The sequence below is a fragment of the Biomphalaria glabrata genome, chromosome 7 (assembly GCF_947242115.1).
Source record: "Biomphalaria glabrata chromosome 7, xgBioGlab47.1, whole genome shotgun sequence".
Lineage (NCBI taxonomy): Eukaryota > Metazoa > Mollusca > Gastropoda > Planorbidae > Biomphalaria > Biomphalaria glabrata.
This window is the reverse complement of record NC_074717.1, coordinates 29,569,647-29,588,871: the sequence shown is the minus strand read 5'-3', so window position 1 is coordinate 29,588,871 and position 19,225 is coordinate 29,569,647. Positions and strand designations below refer to the sequence as shown.

The 19,225-nt window shown below is 33.5% G+C and overlaps 1 protein-coding gene across 4 annotated transcripts; it reads right to left on the bottom strand.

Annotated features, from left to right (window-relative positions):
* Window positions 1-1,893: 1,893 nt before the first annotated feature.
* On the bottom strand, window positions 1,894-19,012 carry LOC106068298 ((Lyso)-N-acylphosphatidylethanolamine lipase-like). 4 transcript variants are annotated; one of them, XM_056035747.1, is made up of 9 exons: window positions 18,250-18,433; window positions 17,417-17,552; window positions 16,119-16,198; window positions 13,288-13,466; window positions 12,713-12,890; window positions 9,699-9,911; window positions 7,399-7,585; window positions 4,005-4,191; window positions 1,894-3,510 (listed from the first exon to the last, which is right to left on the bottom strand). In XM_056035747.1, the coding sequence occupies exons 2-9, from the start codon at window positions 17,461-17,463 to the stop codon at window positions 3,004-3,006; spliced, it is 1,578 nt and encodes a 525-aa protein (XP_055891722.1). In that variant the 5' UTR covers window positions 17,464-17,552; window positions 18,250-18,433; the 3' UTR covers window positions 1,894-3,003. The 4 variants fall into 4 exon arrangements, with proteins under 4 accessions (XP_055891722.1, XP_013083076.1, XP_013083075.1 ...); XM_013227622.2 differs by having other exon boundaries at window positions 17,417-17,536; XM_013227621.2 differs by lacking the exons at window positions 17,417-17,552; window positions 18,250-18,433 and adding an exon at window positions 18,864-19,012.
* Window positions 19,013-19,225: the final 213 nt, after the last annotated feature.

Here is a 19,225-nt window from a genome sequence, read left to right as displayed (position 1 = left end):
ACAGGTAGGTCTAGAATTGGATGTCCATCATATGATATTTGTGGGCCGGATTGTATAGAAATGCACGGGCCGATTTTGACATTCAGTCCGCCCTTGCTTATATGGCTGATCTCAGTGCCTCATATCTTGAAACTCCGACACTTGAGGAGCGATCGAGAGCTAGCCTTTCCCATCCGTGAATATCAATCTCACACTCCTCGAGTGACCTAAGGGAGCAATTGACAATTCTGAGAGCGCTATTCTGCTCACAGCTCCCATTAAAAAAGTCGTTTGGGGAGATGATTTTCAGGCATACGGACTACATGCCCCACCTATCGTAATTGTGACTCTTTTGCTGTGGAGTGGACACTGTAATTACTGCCCATCTGTGAGATTTCAACGTCTCTTATGTTGTTAATCCAATTCACCTGACGAGTTGTTTTTTTTTAGCGTAGGTGGAAGGAGTTAAGCTTTTTGATATGGCGGGATTATGTAGTCCATGTCAGAGTACATTTAAGAAAGGGCTACAGTGATGTAGACTTTCAGTTGAGTAGATATGCTGAGTCCTCTCCGTGTCCTTGAACTCTGCCAAAAGCGGCACTGGCACGTGCAAAAGTCTACCTCATATCATCTAGATTGGAATTTACTGAAATAAATACTTTTTTTTTTTACATTTGCTAATTTTTTGGCAATCTATGAGAAAGTCTAGTTCTGTGACAGATTTATTTGGAGGAGTTTGGTGCAGCACTTGTGTCTTTTTGACATTGATGGTGAGGCCAAAGTTTTTGTTAGCCTTAATGAAGAGGGACAAGTTCTTTTGAAGATTTAAGGCATTGCCATCTGCAAATAGCAAATCTCTGATGCTGTCATATTTGACTTTGGTCAATAGCAAATCTCTGATGCTGTCATATTTGACTTTGGTCAATAGCAAATCTCTGATGCTGTCATATTTGACTTTGGTCAATAGCAAATCTCTGATGCTGTCATATTTGACTTTGGTCTTCGCCTTAGGCCTCTGAGGGTGGAATAGACTTGCCTCAATGTGATATCGTATGTCTACTCCAACGCTTTCTTCACAAAAGGCATTTTTCAGCCTTCAGCATGGCGGTGGGGGAACACTATGCTGAATATTATTGGAGCCATCAGAAAGCCCTGCTTCAAACCATTTGAAACAGGAATTGGCTTACAGCACTAGCATTTTTGAATGTCATGATTTAAAGATGTATTTATTTTATTTCAGCTGATTTTCATATTTTTAAAAATTTCTTTTAACAGTTCATAAATAGCATAAAACAGACATTTTGATTACAATTTTGTACTTGTCAGTGTTTTAATTTTACCAGGTACCAGTACTGATGATTTATATAGAAAAGACATCAAGACTAGATGAGGCCTTCATTTTTAACAAAGCTTATATCAACTTTGCCTGTCTGGTTCACATTTTCTACCTGTACACATTAATTATTTCTCCAACTTCCCATTCTTGGATCAAGTTGAAATTTTGCACAACAATCAATCATTAAATTAACCAATTAATTAGTGATAATTATTTAATTTTGTTTGATACGTAAAATAAATCTTACAGTAGAGATGTATGACTGTAAATGTGCATTTGTAAAAGCTTTGTTGTTTTTGTTAAGTATTTTTTATTTAATAATTCATTATTATTTTTTCATCTGCTGATGTAAGAAAGAGATTTTGGGTAAGTAAATTTAAGTACCGGTAGTAATTTTAAGATATATCAGTATATCAATTTAAAAAGTAAAAGGTCTATGTCTAGCTGTCAACATTTTCAAATTAAGTAAACTGATGAAAATGTACATTCTTTGAAGTTCAGATAACCTAGGGAAAGAAAATGTAGGATAACAACAGTGTGATAAAAGATTACTTTCACTCCAGTTAAATGGAAGACTATTTGCTTTACTTTACAAAATTTTATTTAGAAAAAAAAATGGCTGTAAAACAATTGGACAAATAATCCTGGGTTTTATCACAATAAAGTACCTCTGCAAGAAAATGTTATCTTCAAATAAATACAAGAAAGTTCATTTTATATAAAAAAAATGTTTACAAATTGTCATAAATAAATATTACAAAGATACTAGCTGTAACATTTGTTCATAAAATAAACAAGTTATCCTAACATTGAAAAAGAAGTTTCAACATGAAGATAAGATAAGATAACTTTATAGGACCAAAAAATGAAAATTCAGTTCAACTACTATTGAAATTTGACCAAAACTAGCAGATGGCATTTAAACAAAAATTCAAAGAGTACAGCATGTGTAGGTGACTTATTCAAACAAGATATAATATAGACTACAAAATTTTAAACAAATTTGATTTATACATACTGAAAAATTGATATGTGATAATGTTCAGTCTATTTTTTTTCTTGCTTGACTAGAACCAGGAGAGAAGAGGAAACCAGGTAGATCAAAGTAAACATGAAAGTTAATAGTCAGCAAAACTAATGTATAACATGGTACACCAAAGGACATGGAGTATCAGGATGTCAACCTAATTCTATTTTATAAAATAGACTTACCGGTACTTAATAATTGCTTTTTTCATGATCATTGTATGTAACAATCCTATCTACATTTTTAAGGAACGATAGATTTCAAAACTCAAAAATTAGCTAAACAAAGCCTAGCATTTTTTGGTTTTGGAGACAATGAAGAATGATAACATTTTATAATTTCCACTTCCTCTGCCTGGTTACATACACAGTGCCGATGGAATTTCAATGTCAATCTTTACCTTTAAGAATTCCTGATTTATTTGTATGACAAACTATTTAAACTTATATGTACGAAAAACTATTTAAACCTAACATTACTTTACATTTTTTAGTTAACTGAAAATAAAAAATGTTATGTTTTATGCATGACAATAAAGAACAATTATACTGATACTGTACAATTTATTAGTTGTCAAAACTATTAGACAAATTGATATTAAATAAATAACACTTGCCATATGATATTTCAATGATGTTTGGTCCCTAAACATACTATAACATTAATCTGTTTGAAATTCTGATCTTTGTGAACCTTCATTATTGTCCTCAGTTGAGAATTTGACGTTTTTCATTACAGCTGCTGGCTGGGATCTAAATGAAGATTTTCTTTCTCTTCTCATAGACAGCTCTTCTAGACCAGATAAAACTGTTTGAGTCTTATGTTCTTTTTCTGCAGGAACATCATCCAAACTAAACATGACTCTCCCAGACGTTCCCACATTGTCTTCCTCATTTGAGCTTTGGGAGTCGGACTCCACCATCTCGGCTAATTCATGAGCACTCAGAGCTCTTGGCTGTCTGATTCCAGCCTCATCGTTGAGCAGCTCAGCCTGGGAAGCACAGGAAGATCTGCGCCGCAAGCTGGACATGGCCAGGTGACGCTGTTCAAACTCATGGCTGATGTTAGGCCTGCGACTTTCATCTATTGCTTCACCAATCATTTGTACTATGTGATTAAAGGCTTTTGGACGATCTGCATAAACATGGTGCCCTGCACCACTAATTATCTTAAAGAAAAAAAAAACAGTGATAGTTAAATAAAAATTAGAATAAATTAACATAATCTTTTCCCACCAGTAATAGTAGAATACAAGAGATAGCTGAATAGTAAAGCAAATGACATACAACAAAAAAAAAAAGATGTCAACCTTTTTATTCATGTGGAGGTAAAGATTATTTTACTTTCATGATTTGAGAACATTCCAGAGAGATATACAACAAACATAACTGAATTCTAATCAGCAACCCTTCTGTCACCTGACAGAAGTTGAGGTAAAAGCTTCCACACAGTTAAAAAATGTTTGTCATGCCAAAGCATGCATTATAGGAGATTGTTAATGAAACTTTATTAGGCTGCTCCATTGGGTTAGAGGTCCAAATAGACTTTAAAAATAAGACTTTGAATTGTAAAGTAATATTAAATATAAGCATTACTTGATTACAGATAAACAAAAAAATTTTTCTCAAGCAGCCAACTCAACTGCATCTGCTGTCTACTTACATGTACATCTACATAGTTGTCATGTCGTTGATTTTTAGTTTCTAGCCCTGGCTGAGAATCTATCCAAGAACGTGCCCCATAGATAAAAGTTACATCCAACTTGCTATCCCAAGCCTGTACACGTTCCACAAGAGGTTTCCTTGCCCATCCAAATGGTATGGAAACACGACTGAAACCTACTTCTCCACTGTAAAAAAAAAAAAATCACATTTTTCTTAAATTTTAAGATATTCTGATTAAAAAAAACAACAACTCTTTAAGCCAATTAACACCCCTAATAATTAATATTTTTAAAGCACAGAAAAAAAAATTGTTTTGTGGGAGTGAATGCACTAAGCTTAGAAAGAAAACAGACATAGCCAAAACAAAATAGACAGCGAAAACAAAATAGTAAAATTTGGTAAACACTTTAAGAAATACTTTATTAAAACTAAAGCTGAAAAAAAAAAGCAATAACTGGAAAATCAAGCAAAGGGTATTTATGTGTAAGAAATGTATAGGAGAATTTTTAAAAGAAGTATATTTAGAGAAAATGCAATCAAAAGCTCAGTTAGTATAGTAGGATGCTGCTATTACATTTTAGAGTTAACAATGGGGTGAGAGTAGGATTTTTTTTTTCAGACTTTAAGAGCAGTTCTGATACCACCAGACTGTAATGGATAAGTGACATTTGTTTGGGTAAGTAAAGATAGGTGGTTTATGTGCATCAAACCCCTCATCAACCATGAGCAAATAAAATTAGTAGCATAATCTTCTCTAAGTACCACACTGTCAAAGGGAGCAAACTATTTAGATGCAAAAATTGGAAATGAAATAAATTATATGTCTATATCAGAGGTGGGCAACATTTTTCTACTGAGGGTCGCATTAAAAAAATTTGGGGACTGGCGGGCCGCATAAATTATTATTTTTTTACTCCCAATTGAGGAATTACAACAACAGTTAGCAATTTCTTGAACTAATTTTATGAATAATTTTTTAAATTTTGTCATTGTCTTTTTACATCACAACATTTCACCACAAATGTACTAATGTACTTAATGTGAAGCATTTAACTGTTTACATTCATGCATAATGTTCTGTAACTGTAGAACTAGCTTACTAGTTGTTTTGTTCTTGCAACTGCTGTCAAATTACAGTCAGTGATCATCGACCTGTTCTAACACTTCATAATTTTCAAACAAACGAAATAAAGCGTGTTCACAGATGAATTAGGTTCCGAATAATGTGACAGCTTCGCAGCAAAGTTTTCTTAAGTATTGGAATACAGCTTCTGGCAGTCATGAAACTTCTGTAGAAGAACTCACTGGAATTACTCTTTCAGGTCATAATTTGCTTGGAGGTATGTCATCTGGAGCTAAATCAGCTTCTGCATTAAATGGTGAGCTGATGGTATTGAAAACTAGTTCCGAGATATTGATGTCTAAAAATTTACTTTCAAATTCCACAATAAAAAAAATCCAAATAAGTCATGTAATTTCATCCATTTCACTAGAAATAGTTTTACCTTTCAGCTAAGAAAAATGATAAGACCCGATTTCACTCGCTGCCTCAAGAAGTGGAATAACTTTGTTTGAAAAGATTTATGATGCAGATACATTTCATTTGCAAACAAAACATTGCAATGTCTCTAATGATAAACATGAAGTCTGTCTTCAACTCTTCATTAGCAATATTAGTAACAAAGTCACAGTCAATGACCTTCAATGAACCTAACTATTTCTTCCTTGAGATTCCATATTCTTCTCCGAACTGCCAGTCATGGTCGGCAGATAATTGAGTGAATTTGGTGGCCTCAATAAAATAAAATTTAAAAAAAGCGACAACAGTAAAATTATTAAATTTATTAAAAACCTATTGTACTTCAACAATAACATTGAGGACAAGTTTTGCTATTTCTTCTCTAAAATAATAAGAAGGAAGTCAGTGCAAGGCCCTCACAAATTTGTGACCCTAAGCACTTTGTCTATGCCTAAGGCTGGCCCTGTGCCAATAATAAGATCATTGAGAAATCAATTCCAACAATATATTTGATATTCAATGCTTTATTTTATTAAAAAGTCTGTTTTTCTTAGTCAAAGCATGAGCTCCATTAGTTGTTACACTTGCCATCTTGTACAAGCCGACCCAACACTTTCAAAACACAGTTTTTGATAAAATTGAATAAATACTGGCTTGTGTTTGTCTTTGACTGAATGTTTCGAAATATTGCCAATATGAATAATCTTCTTTTACTTTAAACTTTTTAGAATGACGTTTAAAGACAATGTTTCTTTAGCCTCTTCATGATAAGTGATAAGAATCAGAAGTTTCAATTATTTCTAGATCTATAGATATTTACAATTATTTATATAAATATTTTTGCATTTTTATATGTGTAATGTGTGGAAACACCTGATTTCTTTAAGCGTAAGAGGGCCGCATAAAACACATCAGCGGGCCGCATGTGGCCTGCTGTCCGTAATTTGCCCACCCCTGGTCTATATAGATCTGTTTAAGCTTAAATTGTTTCTTTTCTACAAACCTATTTCCAGAAAAGCACTTTAAAAAGAACCAAAGACATTTTGAGGCTAAAGAAAAACCTATTCTGTTTTAATGAATGATTCCTCATTTTAAAAAATCTTTATGCAACTCTAAACTAAGGAGCCCTATCTGAAGTATGCTGTATGTTTAAAAATAATAATTTCTGGACACCCTAGAAAAACTTCTTAAGTAGCTTTAACAGAAAACAAATTTAAGAAATAAAAATTCAACAAATAGTAATCAAGAAAACATTTAGAAAAATTGTATTTTAAATAATAAGATAAAATGACAATCCTTCTTTTTTAAAATTAATTTGTATCAAATTAAAAATGGTACCTTAAAATGTAAAATGTTTACTGTTTATCTTTACAAATATAGCAAGCAGCTTTCTAGAATATAGAGTGCATCTATCTTCATCTGTTAGGAATTGTAATGTGCAATAGTGAAATATCAACTTAAAAAAAAAACAATATTTGCAAGTCTGAATTCAAAAATACCTTGGGGCACCATATGTATTACAGGCATAGAGATAATCATAAACTGTATGATCTAGGAAGTAGAGCTGAAATTTGCGACCCAAATCAGATCTTAGTGAACGGAAAACAAGTGGACCTGAAGATATAATGGTCATTTAGAAGCAAAGATATTAATAAAATCCAGAGTGTGTTTAAAAAAAAGAAAAAAACATTTTAGTTGATGTATTCCTAGAGCTTCTTATATTGGTACCTAGCCATGTTGAAAGTAAGCATGAAAAAAAAAACTGGATCTGAAAAAAAAAAAAAAAGCTTTTTTAAATGATTAGCACATGGAAAAAAATAATATGGGAAAAAATCCTGGCAGCCTATCTGGCAAGCTTAGTGAGAGTGACTACCTCTGGCTGTGCATCATCCACATGTAACAGTAATCCTGCATAGTGGTGTTAGGGAAGACATGTAAGCCATCCTGCCTGAGCAGCTTCTGGCGTTCAATCAAATCTGCTGAGTCTTCAGTGCTCCCACTCAGTTTAACTATGAAGAGGGTCTTAAGGCCCAGCTTACATATTCTGAACAGTGGTAATGCTGTGAGAGAGGTGTGTAGAAGAAATTAACATTTGTTACAAGAGTATACAAACTGTTCTATTAATAGACCTCATGTAATAGACAGCTGTGGAATAATACGTTGAAAAAAAAGTAATTACCATATATACTCAGTCTAATTCCTTACATTGACAACATTATGATCCAATCCACAACTAAACCTTAAATGTTTCCTTTTAAATTTAGAAGAGAAAAAAAAAAGTCCCATTACTTTGAGTGAGTTACTTTGAAATATTATGTTATAAGAACCCTTATGAGAAACTGCTTAGAACAGAGGTGTAGCTATGGTGGGGGCAGGGAGGAGGAGAATTTGAAAATCCTCACAGGCCCCCCAAAAGAGTCTTTTATACATTAAATATTACTCAAAATGTAGGAGCCCCCAAAGAGGTCAAGCCCCCTGGGCCCCCAAATGATGTCAAATTCCTAGCTACGCCACTGGCTTAGAAATGTGGCATGGTGGAAAATCAAGGTGGAAAGGAAATATTACAGAAAACATGAATGCAAAACACTTCAAAGAAAGCCATCTAGAATTTTGGATGAGACTGGACTGGGGCAAGGCAGTGGAGGAAATAACTTGTTCAAGGAGGGAATGGAAAAAATGATGTCTTGAATGAAATGTGTTGTATTTATTTTATATGTTAAAGGAGGGAATAGAAAAAATGATGTTGCCTTGAATGAAATGTGTTGTATTTATTTTATATGTTAAAGGAGGGAATAGAAAAAATGATGTTGCCTTGAATGAAATGTGTTGTATTTATTTTATATGTTAAAGGAGGGAATAGAAAAAATGATGTTGCCTTGAATGAAATGTGTTGTATTTATTTTATATGTTAAAGGAGGGAATAGAAAAAATGATGTTGCCTTGAATGAAATGTGTTGTATTTATTTTATATGTTAAAGGAGGGAATAGAAAAAATGATGTTGCCTTGAATGAAATGTGTTGTATTTATTTTATATACATGTCCATGTCACTCCAAATGATAAACAAGGAGGACATGAAAGTTATGTTAAATATCACATGTTTGAGTTGTTTGCTAGATTTTGTGTAGTAGGACTTTTTTTTTAAGTTAAAATGCTAAAAAACAAAAATTAACATTAAAATGAAATAAAGATATATAGACAATTTAAATTCAAGAGATATTTTTCAACATCACTGAATAAGCTTTGGTAGACTAAATTAATCAATATACCTTGATTTAAAATTTTAGATAAATTGCTATATAATTGGTCCTTATTTAGCCCCCCTGATATTTTTCTAAAATAAAATCATTTTAGATAAAGTATATATGGTACAAAATAGATCAATAAGTACTTTTCAAATATATATTATAATATAATTAATAAATAAATTCTAATACATGTAATTCAATAGCTTATACACATGTAGCCATAGACTTGAAATAAAGTAGGCTACACAAACAACAATAGTAATGTGTACTGGAATAGACTTCATACTTGCAAGTCAAAGGCAAAGACACATTTATAGGAACATATAACAGTATGTTAATTCATATTACTGATAGTAGTAACATGAAATTTAAAACCCTTATTTATAACTCTATTTTGAAGTGGTAAAAAGATTTTTTACAAAGCTTATATTAACTAGCCAAAAGTTTGTACATATTATTTCTCCAAAAACCCAAACTTGGATCAAGCTGAAATTTTGCACAATTTATTTCTTTTACCTGACAACACAAAAATCAATAAAAAAATTAACCAAACAGTTAATTAACTATCGGTTATAAATTACCTTGTTTGGTATCTCAAACAAAGGAAAGAAAGAGTACTTGACTAAAGTGGTGGTATAAACTGAATCAGTCCTCTTTATAGATTTTTGTCTGAGGCTTATTACAAATTTAATTACATGACTGATCCAAACTAAATTATACACTTAATATAAGCTTTGTTTTTTAAAAAAGCTTTTTTTTTTTATTTTGCTTGTTTTTCAGTCATAAATAAAGAATATTTACCATTTCATAGTTTGTTACAATATATATTATTTAGCTTTAAGTTTTAAATATAAATTGAATGTAAACATGTAAAGAAATTTTTACCAATTATTATTAATTGTGTACATTGAGTTCCTGTAACTCACCTAGAGGTCCAAGAACACGAAGTGGTGTAAAAATATTCATCTTGCCATATAACTTAGACAACAGCACAAGGGCCTTGTTTCTCATGAAAGGCCTCATGTCTGCTGCAGCAGGTCGCTGGGGAAAGCCCCAGGGATCAGCAAGGATGAGGTGCTTGACACGATCTGGGTATTTTAAACAGTAGACAGAAGAGAGATATCCACCATAGCTGTGACCTGAATAGAGAAGTAAGTAAAATGAAAGATGGGTGTATTCACAAGACTACTTATTTTCTGGTTTACTTAGTAGTTTACAAGAAATAGTTTTATATACTGGTACTACAAAGTATTTTAGAAATAAAATATATATCCTTTGATTAATTACCGATTGATTTTGGATTGTGCATTCCAAGAATGGGAAGTGGGAGAAAAAAAAATGTGTTGAAAATTTCACCAAGACAGACAGAGAGACTTGATACAAGCTAACAGTAGCTGTATAATTTTATGATGATTTTATCTACACCAATATTTACAGTTATTAGTGGAAGGAAAGTCTGCAGTGTATCCTGATGAAGAAATATGGTTAATCTGTAAGTCTTTTGTGGTTGATATTTTCATGGGCGTAGCCAGGGGGGGGGGGGGGGGGGTTCTTGGGGTTCAACCCCGGGGGGGGGGGGGGGGGAGTCGGAATTTAGTGACTGATTTTTTGCTTTGATTTTGTTTATTTTAGGTGAGATTTTAATACTAAACCATCACTTGCCCTAGCACAACCAAAGGGGTTTTGAGTTTAAAACCCCCTACCAGGGGGGTTCGAGTTTAAAAACCCCTACCAGGGGGGTTCGAGTTTAAAAACCCCTACCAGGGGTTTTGAGTTTTAAACCCCCTACCTGGGGTTTTGGCAGTTAACTCCCCCTCTTCTAGAAAAAAAAAAAAAAATGCAAACGAAAATCCCCTAATTCCAAGAGCACAGTTAAGGAAGATTTTGATTTTAAAACCCTGTCTAAAATTTACGATAAACCCCCTCTTTAATATAAAAAAAGCTAATTATGCACTCAAAATGTTATGAGCGTAGCTAAATGGGTTTTGACTCAGTTTTGAATTTAAACCCCACTTCAGTGGGGTTTGATGGTAAAAAATACCTCTTTTTAATAATAAAAAAAAAGCAAATTATACACTAAAAATGTTATGAGTGTAGTCTATGGGGTTTTGAGTTTAAACTCCCCTCCAGTGGAGTTTGAAGCTAAAAAGTACCTCTTCAATATAAATAAAAGAAAATTACTCACTCTAAAATCTATGAGCGTAGTCAAAGGGGTTTTGAGTTTAAACCCCCCGCCATCTTCAGTGTAAGAAAAAAAGCAAATTACGCACTCAAAATGCTATGAGCGTTGCCGAAAGGGGTTTTGAGTTTAAACCCCCATTCAGAGGGGTTTGGTGCTAAAAATACATCTTCAATATAAAAAAAAAAGCAAATTACACACTAAAATTATTTGAGCGTAGCCAAGCCAATCGGGGGTTTTGAGTTTCTTCTACAGATGGCTTTTTTTTTAAAGTTCAAAACCCCTCCAGATGGTTTTGAGTCTAAGATCCCCCTTCAGAGCATTTTGAGGTGGAAAACCCCCAACAGAAGATTTTGACGATAAAACTTCTCTTTTCTATATAAAATCTAAAGCAAACTACAGTCACTTAATTCCAAGAGCGTATTCAAGAAAGGTTACACATTTTTACCAGTGGCAGGGCTCCATTAATAAACTGCAGTGAATAGTCACCTACCGAAATCGAAAAACACTAAATGTGGCTCAACAAAGATGGCTAAGACAGATTTCAGGAGTCAGTTATAGAGATCAGATCTAAATCAAGGAAATCCTATGCCAAACTGGGAGTCGACCCCTTAGTAAGATTGTGAGAGAACGACGCATGAGGTTTACGGGACATGTTCTCCGACAAAATGAATTACGCATAAGAAGAGTTGCAATGATATCCTAGTACAACTTGACGCCACTCATTCATGGAGGTCCTCATGGTAGGTGGGAAGAGGCTTCAGAAATTACCAGTGACAGATTTTTATGGAAACTGCTTGACGTCAAATGCTCCGAATGGCGTGGGAGGGTCTAAGTCAGTAAGAATAGCACATTAGGTTTTTGAAATAAAACTTTTTAATAGCATTAAAATGGACTGTAGATACCTCAGAATATGCATTTTGTTGGCTTTCAATACCAGAAATAATGCTTGGCGGGGAGGCTTCGCCCTGCGCTGGGGAGCTCCTAGTGCTCCCCCAGACCCCCTTGCTAGTAATGGCGGGGAGTCCACAATTTTATGGAAACAGCTTGATGGCAAATGCGCCGAACGACGAGGGAGGGTCTAAGTCAGTAAAAATAGCACATTAGGTTTTTGAAATATAACTTTTTAATAGCAGGAAAATGCACTGTAGATACCTCAGAATATGCATTTTGTTGGTTTTCAATATCAGAAATAGTGTTTGGCGCCCCGCGCTGGGGGAGCTAGGAGCTCCCCCAGACCCCTTTGCTAGTAATGTCGGGGAATCTACATATTTTTCACTAACTCATGGAAGAACCTATTCTAGGGCACAATAAACGTCTTCCAAAAGAATGAAGGGTCAGAATGTAATAAAGATTATGTACACACACACACACATAAATACATATAATTTTTTTTTCGTGAACCCCCCCCCCCCCCGAAAAAAAATCCTGGCTACGCCCATGGATATTTTAATTATAAATTTGAAAGTCTTTAAGCTGGTGTTAACCCCTATGAACAATTAATACTGCTGCATTTAGTACTAATAATTTTGTTAAAAATCAATTTAAGTGACTCATAATTCTTAAACCTATAACAGTAATGAAAGTAAAAAAAATGTTTTATAATAAATAGAAATTTAAATATATATACAAAGGAAATGAAATAGAAATGAAAAAGAATAAGTATTGTTCAAGTGACAAACTAGTGAAGGAAGCTAGCAAGGATCATACTGTAATCTGAAAATCCCATTAAAACATCATAATAAGGTTAAATCTCATTACCTAAAAGTATCACTTTATCTAAGCACAACTTTTGAAACCATTGTTCTAGAACTTCTGTGTAAAATTCCTCAACATCATCTGCAGATGTATCCACCCACCAGCCATTTTCATATTTGACTCGTAGATCTGGCCGGCTGCTGAGTCCAAATCCAGGTAAATCCAACAAAATGACATCTCGCTGAAAGTTCATTAAAAGCAATGTTTTATTAGACATAAGGAACAAGAAAAGGTAAAAACAAAGCACATGTGTTATATATAGGTTATCCTTCTTATACAGTAATACTCATCAGTCCTTGGATATTCATTAAAAGCTTTCAAATTCTGAGATCTAAATCTGACGCATGAACTGAAAGACAAGACTATAACAACATCACTTAAAATAAAGTAGCTTCTAAAAAAATAGCAAAAATTAAATCATTGGAATAAAAATTAAAAAACAAAGCTTCTTGTTGAGCATGTTTGTGAAATACATCATTATGATATGTTTTGAAATTCTATGAATCCTGAAGCTTTGATAAATCATCAGTGATAAACATACTTAGTTAGAAATACATTAGTACTGGACAAAGGCTCACCTGTTCTGCCAGATCATCTATATTATTGAGAAACATGTTTGCCCCGCCTCCCATGCCATGCATGATAACAAGAGGCACTGAACCCTGCACATCACCTTCAACTTTAACTGTCCATATATCAAGTACCTTGCCGCCATGGTTAACCTGAACCCAATCAGCACTGTTTTTATGGCTTATTCCTGAGAAGTCATAAAGATATTTGCGATTTATAAATGCTGGCATGTTTCAAAATGTACTGGTTTATAAAAATGTTATGACATATAAACTTAGATTTATTCTAATTTAATATTGATATTAATAACTATTTCTTTAAGAGGAAAACATTTTCAAACATTATCACAAAACATAAATGTCAAAAAGAATATCTATATATAGAAGAACATCTCGATAATTTCTTAATTACTATGATTATATAGGCAATGAAATCTGGGTAATTTCTAAAGTAACATAACAGATTTTTTTTTTTAAAATTCCCTCTTTAACTTAGAGCCCTATGCCAGCATGTAAAAAAAAAGGGCCACTTTTTTTTGGCCAAGGATGTGTAGATAATGTGCATTTAGAACATGCAAACATAATTTAAAAAAAAAACCTCAAATTATGAATGTGAATGTACCCCCAAAAATCAAACATGTTTCTACCATTCCATACAAGCCATGCAGAAAAAAATGGAATTTAAGAAATTTCTTCAAAAACAAAAATATAAGTGGTTGCAAAGGGAAAAGATCATCTCTCGAGACGTAAAATGCCACAGATATATACACATCTATCCCCGGTCACTTCATCCCCTGGTCATTTCATCCCCAATTAAATATTTTATATATAAATATGATTATGTAGAATGCTTTCTTTTTGACATTTAATGACATATTACTAATGCGTTTATGGTGTTTCCTCTTCCACTTTGTATTCTTAATAAGAAATCTATTATATGGTAAATCTGGATGTGCACTTATCAAAGGCCAAGGTGTAGTGCAAGTAGTGGAATCTTTTGAGAGATAGAAGTGCGATTAGAATAATTATGACCGTGCCGCTGATAACTAACCATCAAAGGCCAAGGTGTGGTTCAAGTAGTGGAAATCTTTTGAGAGATAGAAGTGCGATTAGAATAATTATGACCATGCGGCTGATAACTAACCATCAAAGGCCAAGGTGTGGTTCAAGTAGAGGAAATCTTTTGAGAGATAGAAGTGCGATTAGAATAATTATGACCATGCGGCTGATAACTAACCATCAAAGGCCAAGGTGTGGTGCAAGTAGAGGAAATCTTTTGAGAGAAGAAGTGCGATTACAATAATTATGACTGTGCCGCTGATAACTAACCATCAAAGGCCAAGGTGTGGTGAAAGTACGACCATGTTTCACTTTATTTTATTTTTCAATCGCTCTTTCTTGAAAATGGGCGAGTCATTTTTAGCCTTGAAATAAGGTTTTATTTTTTTCTACAAGTAAATGTAAGTATGTATTTTGTTTATTGATATTCATTTTAGATATCGAAACTGGTGGGCCTATATTTATGTGAACATAAATGCCCATCATGATGAGTTTCCTATGTCCTTAAAATTAATTGTTTGAGTGCTTATTGGAAATAATCTTTTTTAGGGTGTGACTCTCTCTATCTCTTTCTCTCTCTCTGCCAGTAGGCGTCAATCTGATGTATTTTTTCCCACTCCACAGCATCGTTTTTAGGTTTTATAAGTGATCAGCAGTTCTCTATTTCAAATAGCCAACATTGCCTAGCTACACGAACTGTTAGAGAAATGCCTCTGGAGTTCACATTAAGTAGTAAAGGCAGATCTATCCTAGTTTATGAAGGATATGAATTCTGGCTCAAGAAGAAGGCGCTCATTTAATGCTTTTTAAAATTACAATTTGTTAGATAAAATGAACAGATGATGAAAATATCAGGGGATGAAGTGACCAGGGGATGAAATGACCGGGGGATGAAGTGACCAGGGGATGAAATGACCGGGGATGAAATGACCGGGGATGAAGTGACCGGGGATGAAATGACCGGGGTGAAGTGACCGGGGATGAAGTGGCCGGTCACCATATATATATATAAATATAATAAAGTATTAGGCACTAACAATTATAGCCTTATGACACCAACTAGACCTGTTGATATGTTATCAGGCTATCTATTATTTATTTTTATCCACCCATCCTTGTGTATTTCCAACAAAATGGCCCACATTTAATGATTCCTACACACTTGCATACTTTTGGCCTGTGAATTCTAGTAACTGTTACAGTGAATAGGAAAGGCCTGCTTTATAATGCTCTCCCATGTCATGACACACATATTTTTGGCCTATGCATTCTTATTCGACTCAATCCAAAATAAAAAAGAAAAATAGTTTTACATACAATCCAAGACTATTCTTCAGTTTTTCATTTCAATAAAGAAATATGTGGTAAGCTCTATGATGCTGTTGTTTTTTTCACCCTGCACATCATAATGCTCTCCCACATAGACTTTGACCTGTGCATTCTGTTCTCCTTTACTACCACTCTCATCAAAACAATTTAATAAGCTATTTTTTTACTTAATTATCACTACTTTTCTTTGTGACTTTTTTACCCAAGCAAAGAAAAAAACCTCTAGACCAACTAACTTCGTCATTTGTCTAATAGAAGCCCTTAAATCAAAGTCTCCTGATAATGATACATTTTGAGCCAACATTTTTTTTATGTAATACTGCTAAAACATATTTTAAAACATTAAAAAGTTCATATTCTTATATTTTGTCTAGTTAGGTCAAAAATAACGAGTAACTTTTTCTCTAAAATTTCAGTTAATGCAATTTAGTGCTTAAAAGCTATGAACGTACTTGATCGAATAGTGCGATCCAAGCGCATCAGCCAAGTTTTTGATGATGGAGTCCATCGAAGCTTCAACCATGAATGAAATCTGTTGATTTTTTTAAAGGCTACTTAATTTAGCTTTGAGTGGGAACTAATCAAATCAATGAGTCAAATGTTAATGTTATATATATTATAATAAAGATAAAACAACCATTGCAAAAGATTTCTAACTGCAGTAAATGTAAAATCCCCAAGACCTAGCAGTTCCATATGGCAGATGATTTGTTCACAACATGTTTCCAGACAGAGCTAAAAGTGGCACTAGCATATATATACCACAAGGAAGTCTTCTATCTTATCATCTAGTTTGATATTTATTGATATGGTGCTTTGCAGATAAACTAACTTTTTCACATTTGCTAGTTTCTGGCTATCTATGAGTATCTGAATGCTGCTGTTTGCCAATGATGCAGCACTCATATCTCATTCATAAGAAGAATTACAGAGGCAGCTGCTTGTCAAGGGTATAGACTAACAATAAGACCCAAATCCTGGCACAAGAAGTTGCAGAAATACCAGTGATACATATATTGGAAATCACACACTTACTGTAGGTAGCCAGTAACCTACATTTAGACACTGAGCTGACAAAAAGAATAGGAAAGGCTTCTGCAGCAATGGCAAAACTCTCAAAGCGTATCTGGGAAAATACCAAATTGACTACGGCAACCAAAATTCTAGTCTACAATGTCTGTGTTCTGAGCACACCTTTATGGCAGTGAGAGCTGGGCAACTTACATGCGTCAAGAGCATAGATTAAATAGCTTCCACTTATGCTGCCAGCAATGCATAATGTGCATCTCCTGGAGGGATCATGTCTCCAACCACGACATTTTGAAATGGGCCAATATGCACAGCATATATATATGATCTTCAGACACAGAGAAGACTACGGTGGCTCAGACAAGTCACTTGCATGCCAGATGGAAGAATCCCTGAATCCCTAAAGACATCCTATACGCTGAGCTTGCGGAGGGAGTCAGACCCAAGGGCCGCCCAAGACTAACTGAGATGTCTGCAAGCAAGACATGAGAACCACAGGCATATCCAAAATATCTTTTGAAACACAGACATTACTTAAAAATAAGAAGATTATTACGCATGTTCCTAGGTCAATCTAGAGATGCATGTTAATCAATGACTATATTTCTGCCAAGTCATTGGTTTTCCAGGCTGAGTCAAGCAACCCATTCCATGTTCTAAAAGCACTAATAGAAGGAAGAAGGAGCAATAAAGAAGTAGAAATGTCAGCAACTTTACTTACATTAAGAACGCTAGATCTTGTGCATGATAAATAAATCTGGATGGCATGCTTGTGATATTATATATATAATATTTCAATAGAAATTATATTGATCTCTGGAATACTCTAGACTAGATTATTCTAGATTAATCAAGATCTATTAGAATTATTTGGTTTGATTAGATCTAAGATTTAATTTAATAACTTACATGCGTAGATCAGAAAATCTATTATAACAGTCTTTGCTTAGTAATGGTCTTGGGTTAGTATGAGTTTATATATTTGCGGGTCCATTAGTTGAAGTTATACTAGTTGAAGTTTTGTTGTATCTTTAAGTTTTATTGAATGAGGAATTAAGTTAAATTGTTATTGAATCGAGAAGTTACTTATATGTGAAAGTTGAAGAAGTTTATTAAAGAAGTTTTGAGAGAATACAGATGTTTCTTCATTGAACTATCAAGTTATTAGTATAATCTCCGGCGTGTGATGATTCTGTTTAATTAACAACTAATATAAGAAGAATTACCAAGAAATAAATGAACAGAAAACTTCACACTAGTTACTAGTATTTTAAATTATTATAAAATATAATTCAGATTCTACTTAAATATAGATCTATATATAAAAATACAGTATACTATACTAGTACTAGCTGATATACTACAGTACTACAGTTACAGTACTACTTCTAGTAGTTCTAGTTATTAAGTCTAGAAACAAGATTTTTTTAATGATTATAGTCTAGATAATAATAATAATTTTATTATTTATAAATTAAAAATATATCTAGAATGAAAATAGATTTTAGATTATTCTAGATCCTAGTCTAGATTTAAAATACACATTTCAGATACTTTGTTATGTTTGTTTTTTGTAAATGTCATGAATTTTTTATGAAATGTGTTAGTGATGTATTCAGAGATGTATAGATCTAGAATTCTAGATTCTATTCTAGAGTCTAGATAGAATCTAGAATCACTCTAGATAATATAGAATTTTCAATCTAGAATCACAACTAAAATGACTCAGCATATTGACATTGTTTATATAGAGAATAGAGTCAAGAGTATTTATAGAGTCTAGTGACTAGTCAATATAGTCCCCGCAGGCCGCAGGACGACCGGGGATGGGAGAGGGCAGGGTTTGAACCCGGGACCGTCGATCATCTATCTAGAATCTAGATCTAAACTATGTATAGAGATCTAGTAAATCTTATTTATGTAAGGAAGTGAATTCATCAATGAATGAACTACTGTACTGACTTAGTTTAGTGACTACTCAAGTCCAAGAGTAAGACAGTCTCAGAGTCTGTCTAATCACTAATCTTATTCTTAGTCTAGACTCTCTAGATCCTAACTTGGCAGAACACCTGACCTGATTTTAGAACCGTAATCTAAATAATTAAATAGTAAAATAGACGATCTAATCTAGATTCTAAATTTATTTAAAAAAAAAAAAGATCACACACAATGCTTTGATAACTGATGTAAAAACTCTGAATGGAAGAACAAAAAACAAATGCATAAAGTTCATATCCGAAGACATCAAACTCCTTCTGTACTATCACGATTGTACCATAATATATGCCACTGATCTATATTATCTTGTGAGTTGTGCATTATCTGGGTCATAGACATAATGCGTGTTCCCAGCGTCATCGTAAACCAGAGCAGTGGTTCCCAAACTTTTTTGTCTCTTAGACCCCTTGTCATGTTTTCAGGTTTTTGGTAGACCCCCTGCTAAGCTTATATTGCATTTAAAAAAAATCTAACTGTAGTGAGTCTAAGAGTGAAAAACTAATTTAAAGCTACATTTTAAGTTCTTTTTATT

Bases quoted from the DNA above. Each gene is read 5' to 3' on its own strand.
- LOC106068298 (XM_013227621.2), bottom strand. From the start codon at position 18,940: ATGTCTTCGGATATGAACTTTATGCATTTGTTTTTTGTTCTTCCATTC. The intron at 16,199-18,863 runs GTGTGTGATCTT...AAAAATCAACAG, and splicing joins ACATCAGTTATCAAAGCATT to ATTTCATTCATGGTTGAAGC. The intron at 13,467-16,118 runs GTACGTTCATAG...ATGACTTCTCAG, and splicing joins GGATCGCACTATTCGATCAA to GAATAAGCCATAAAAACAGT.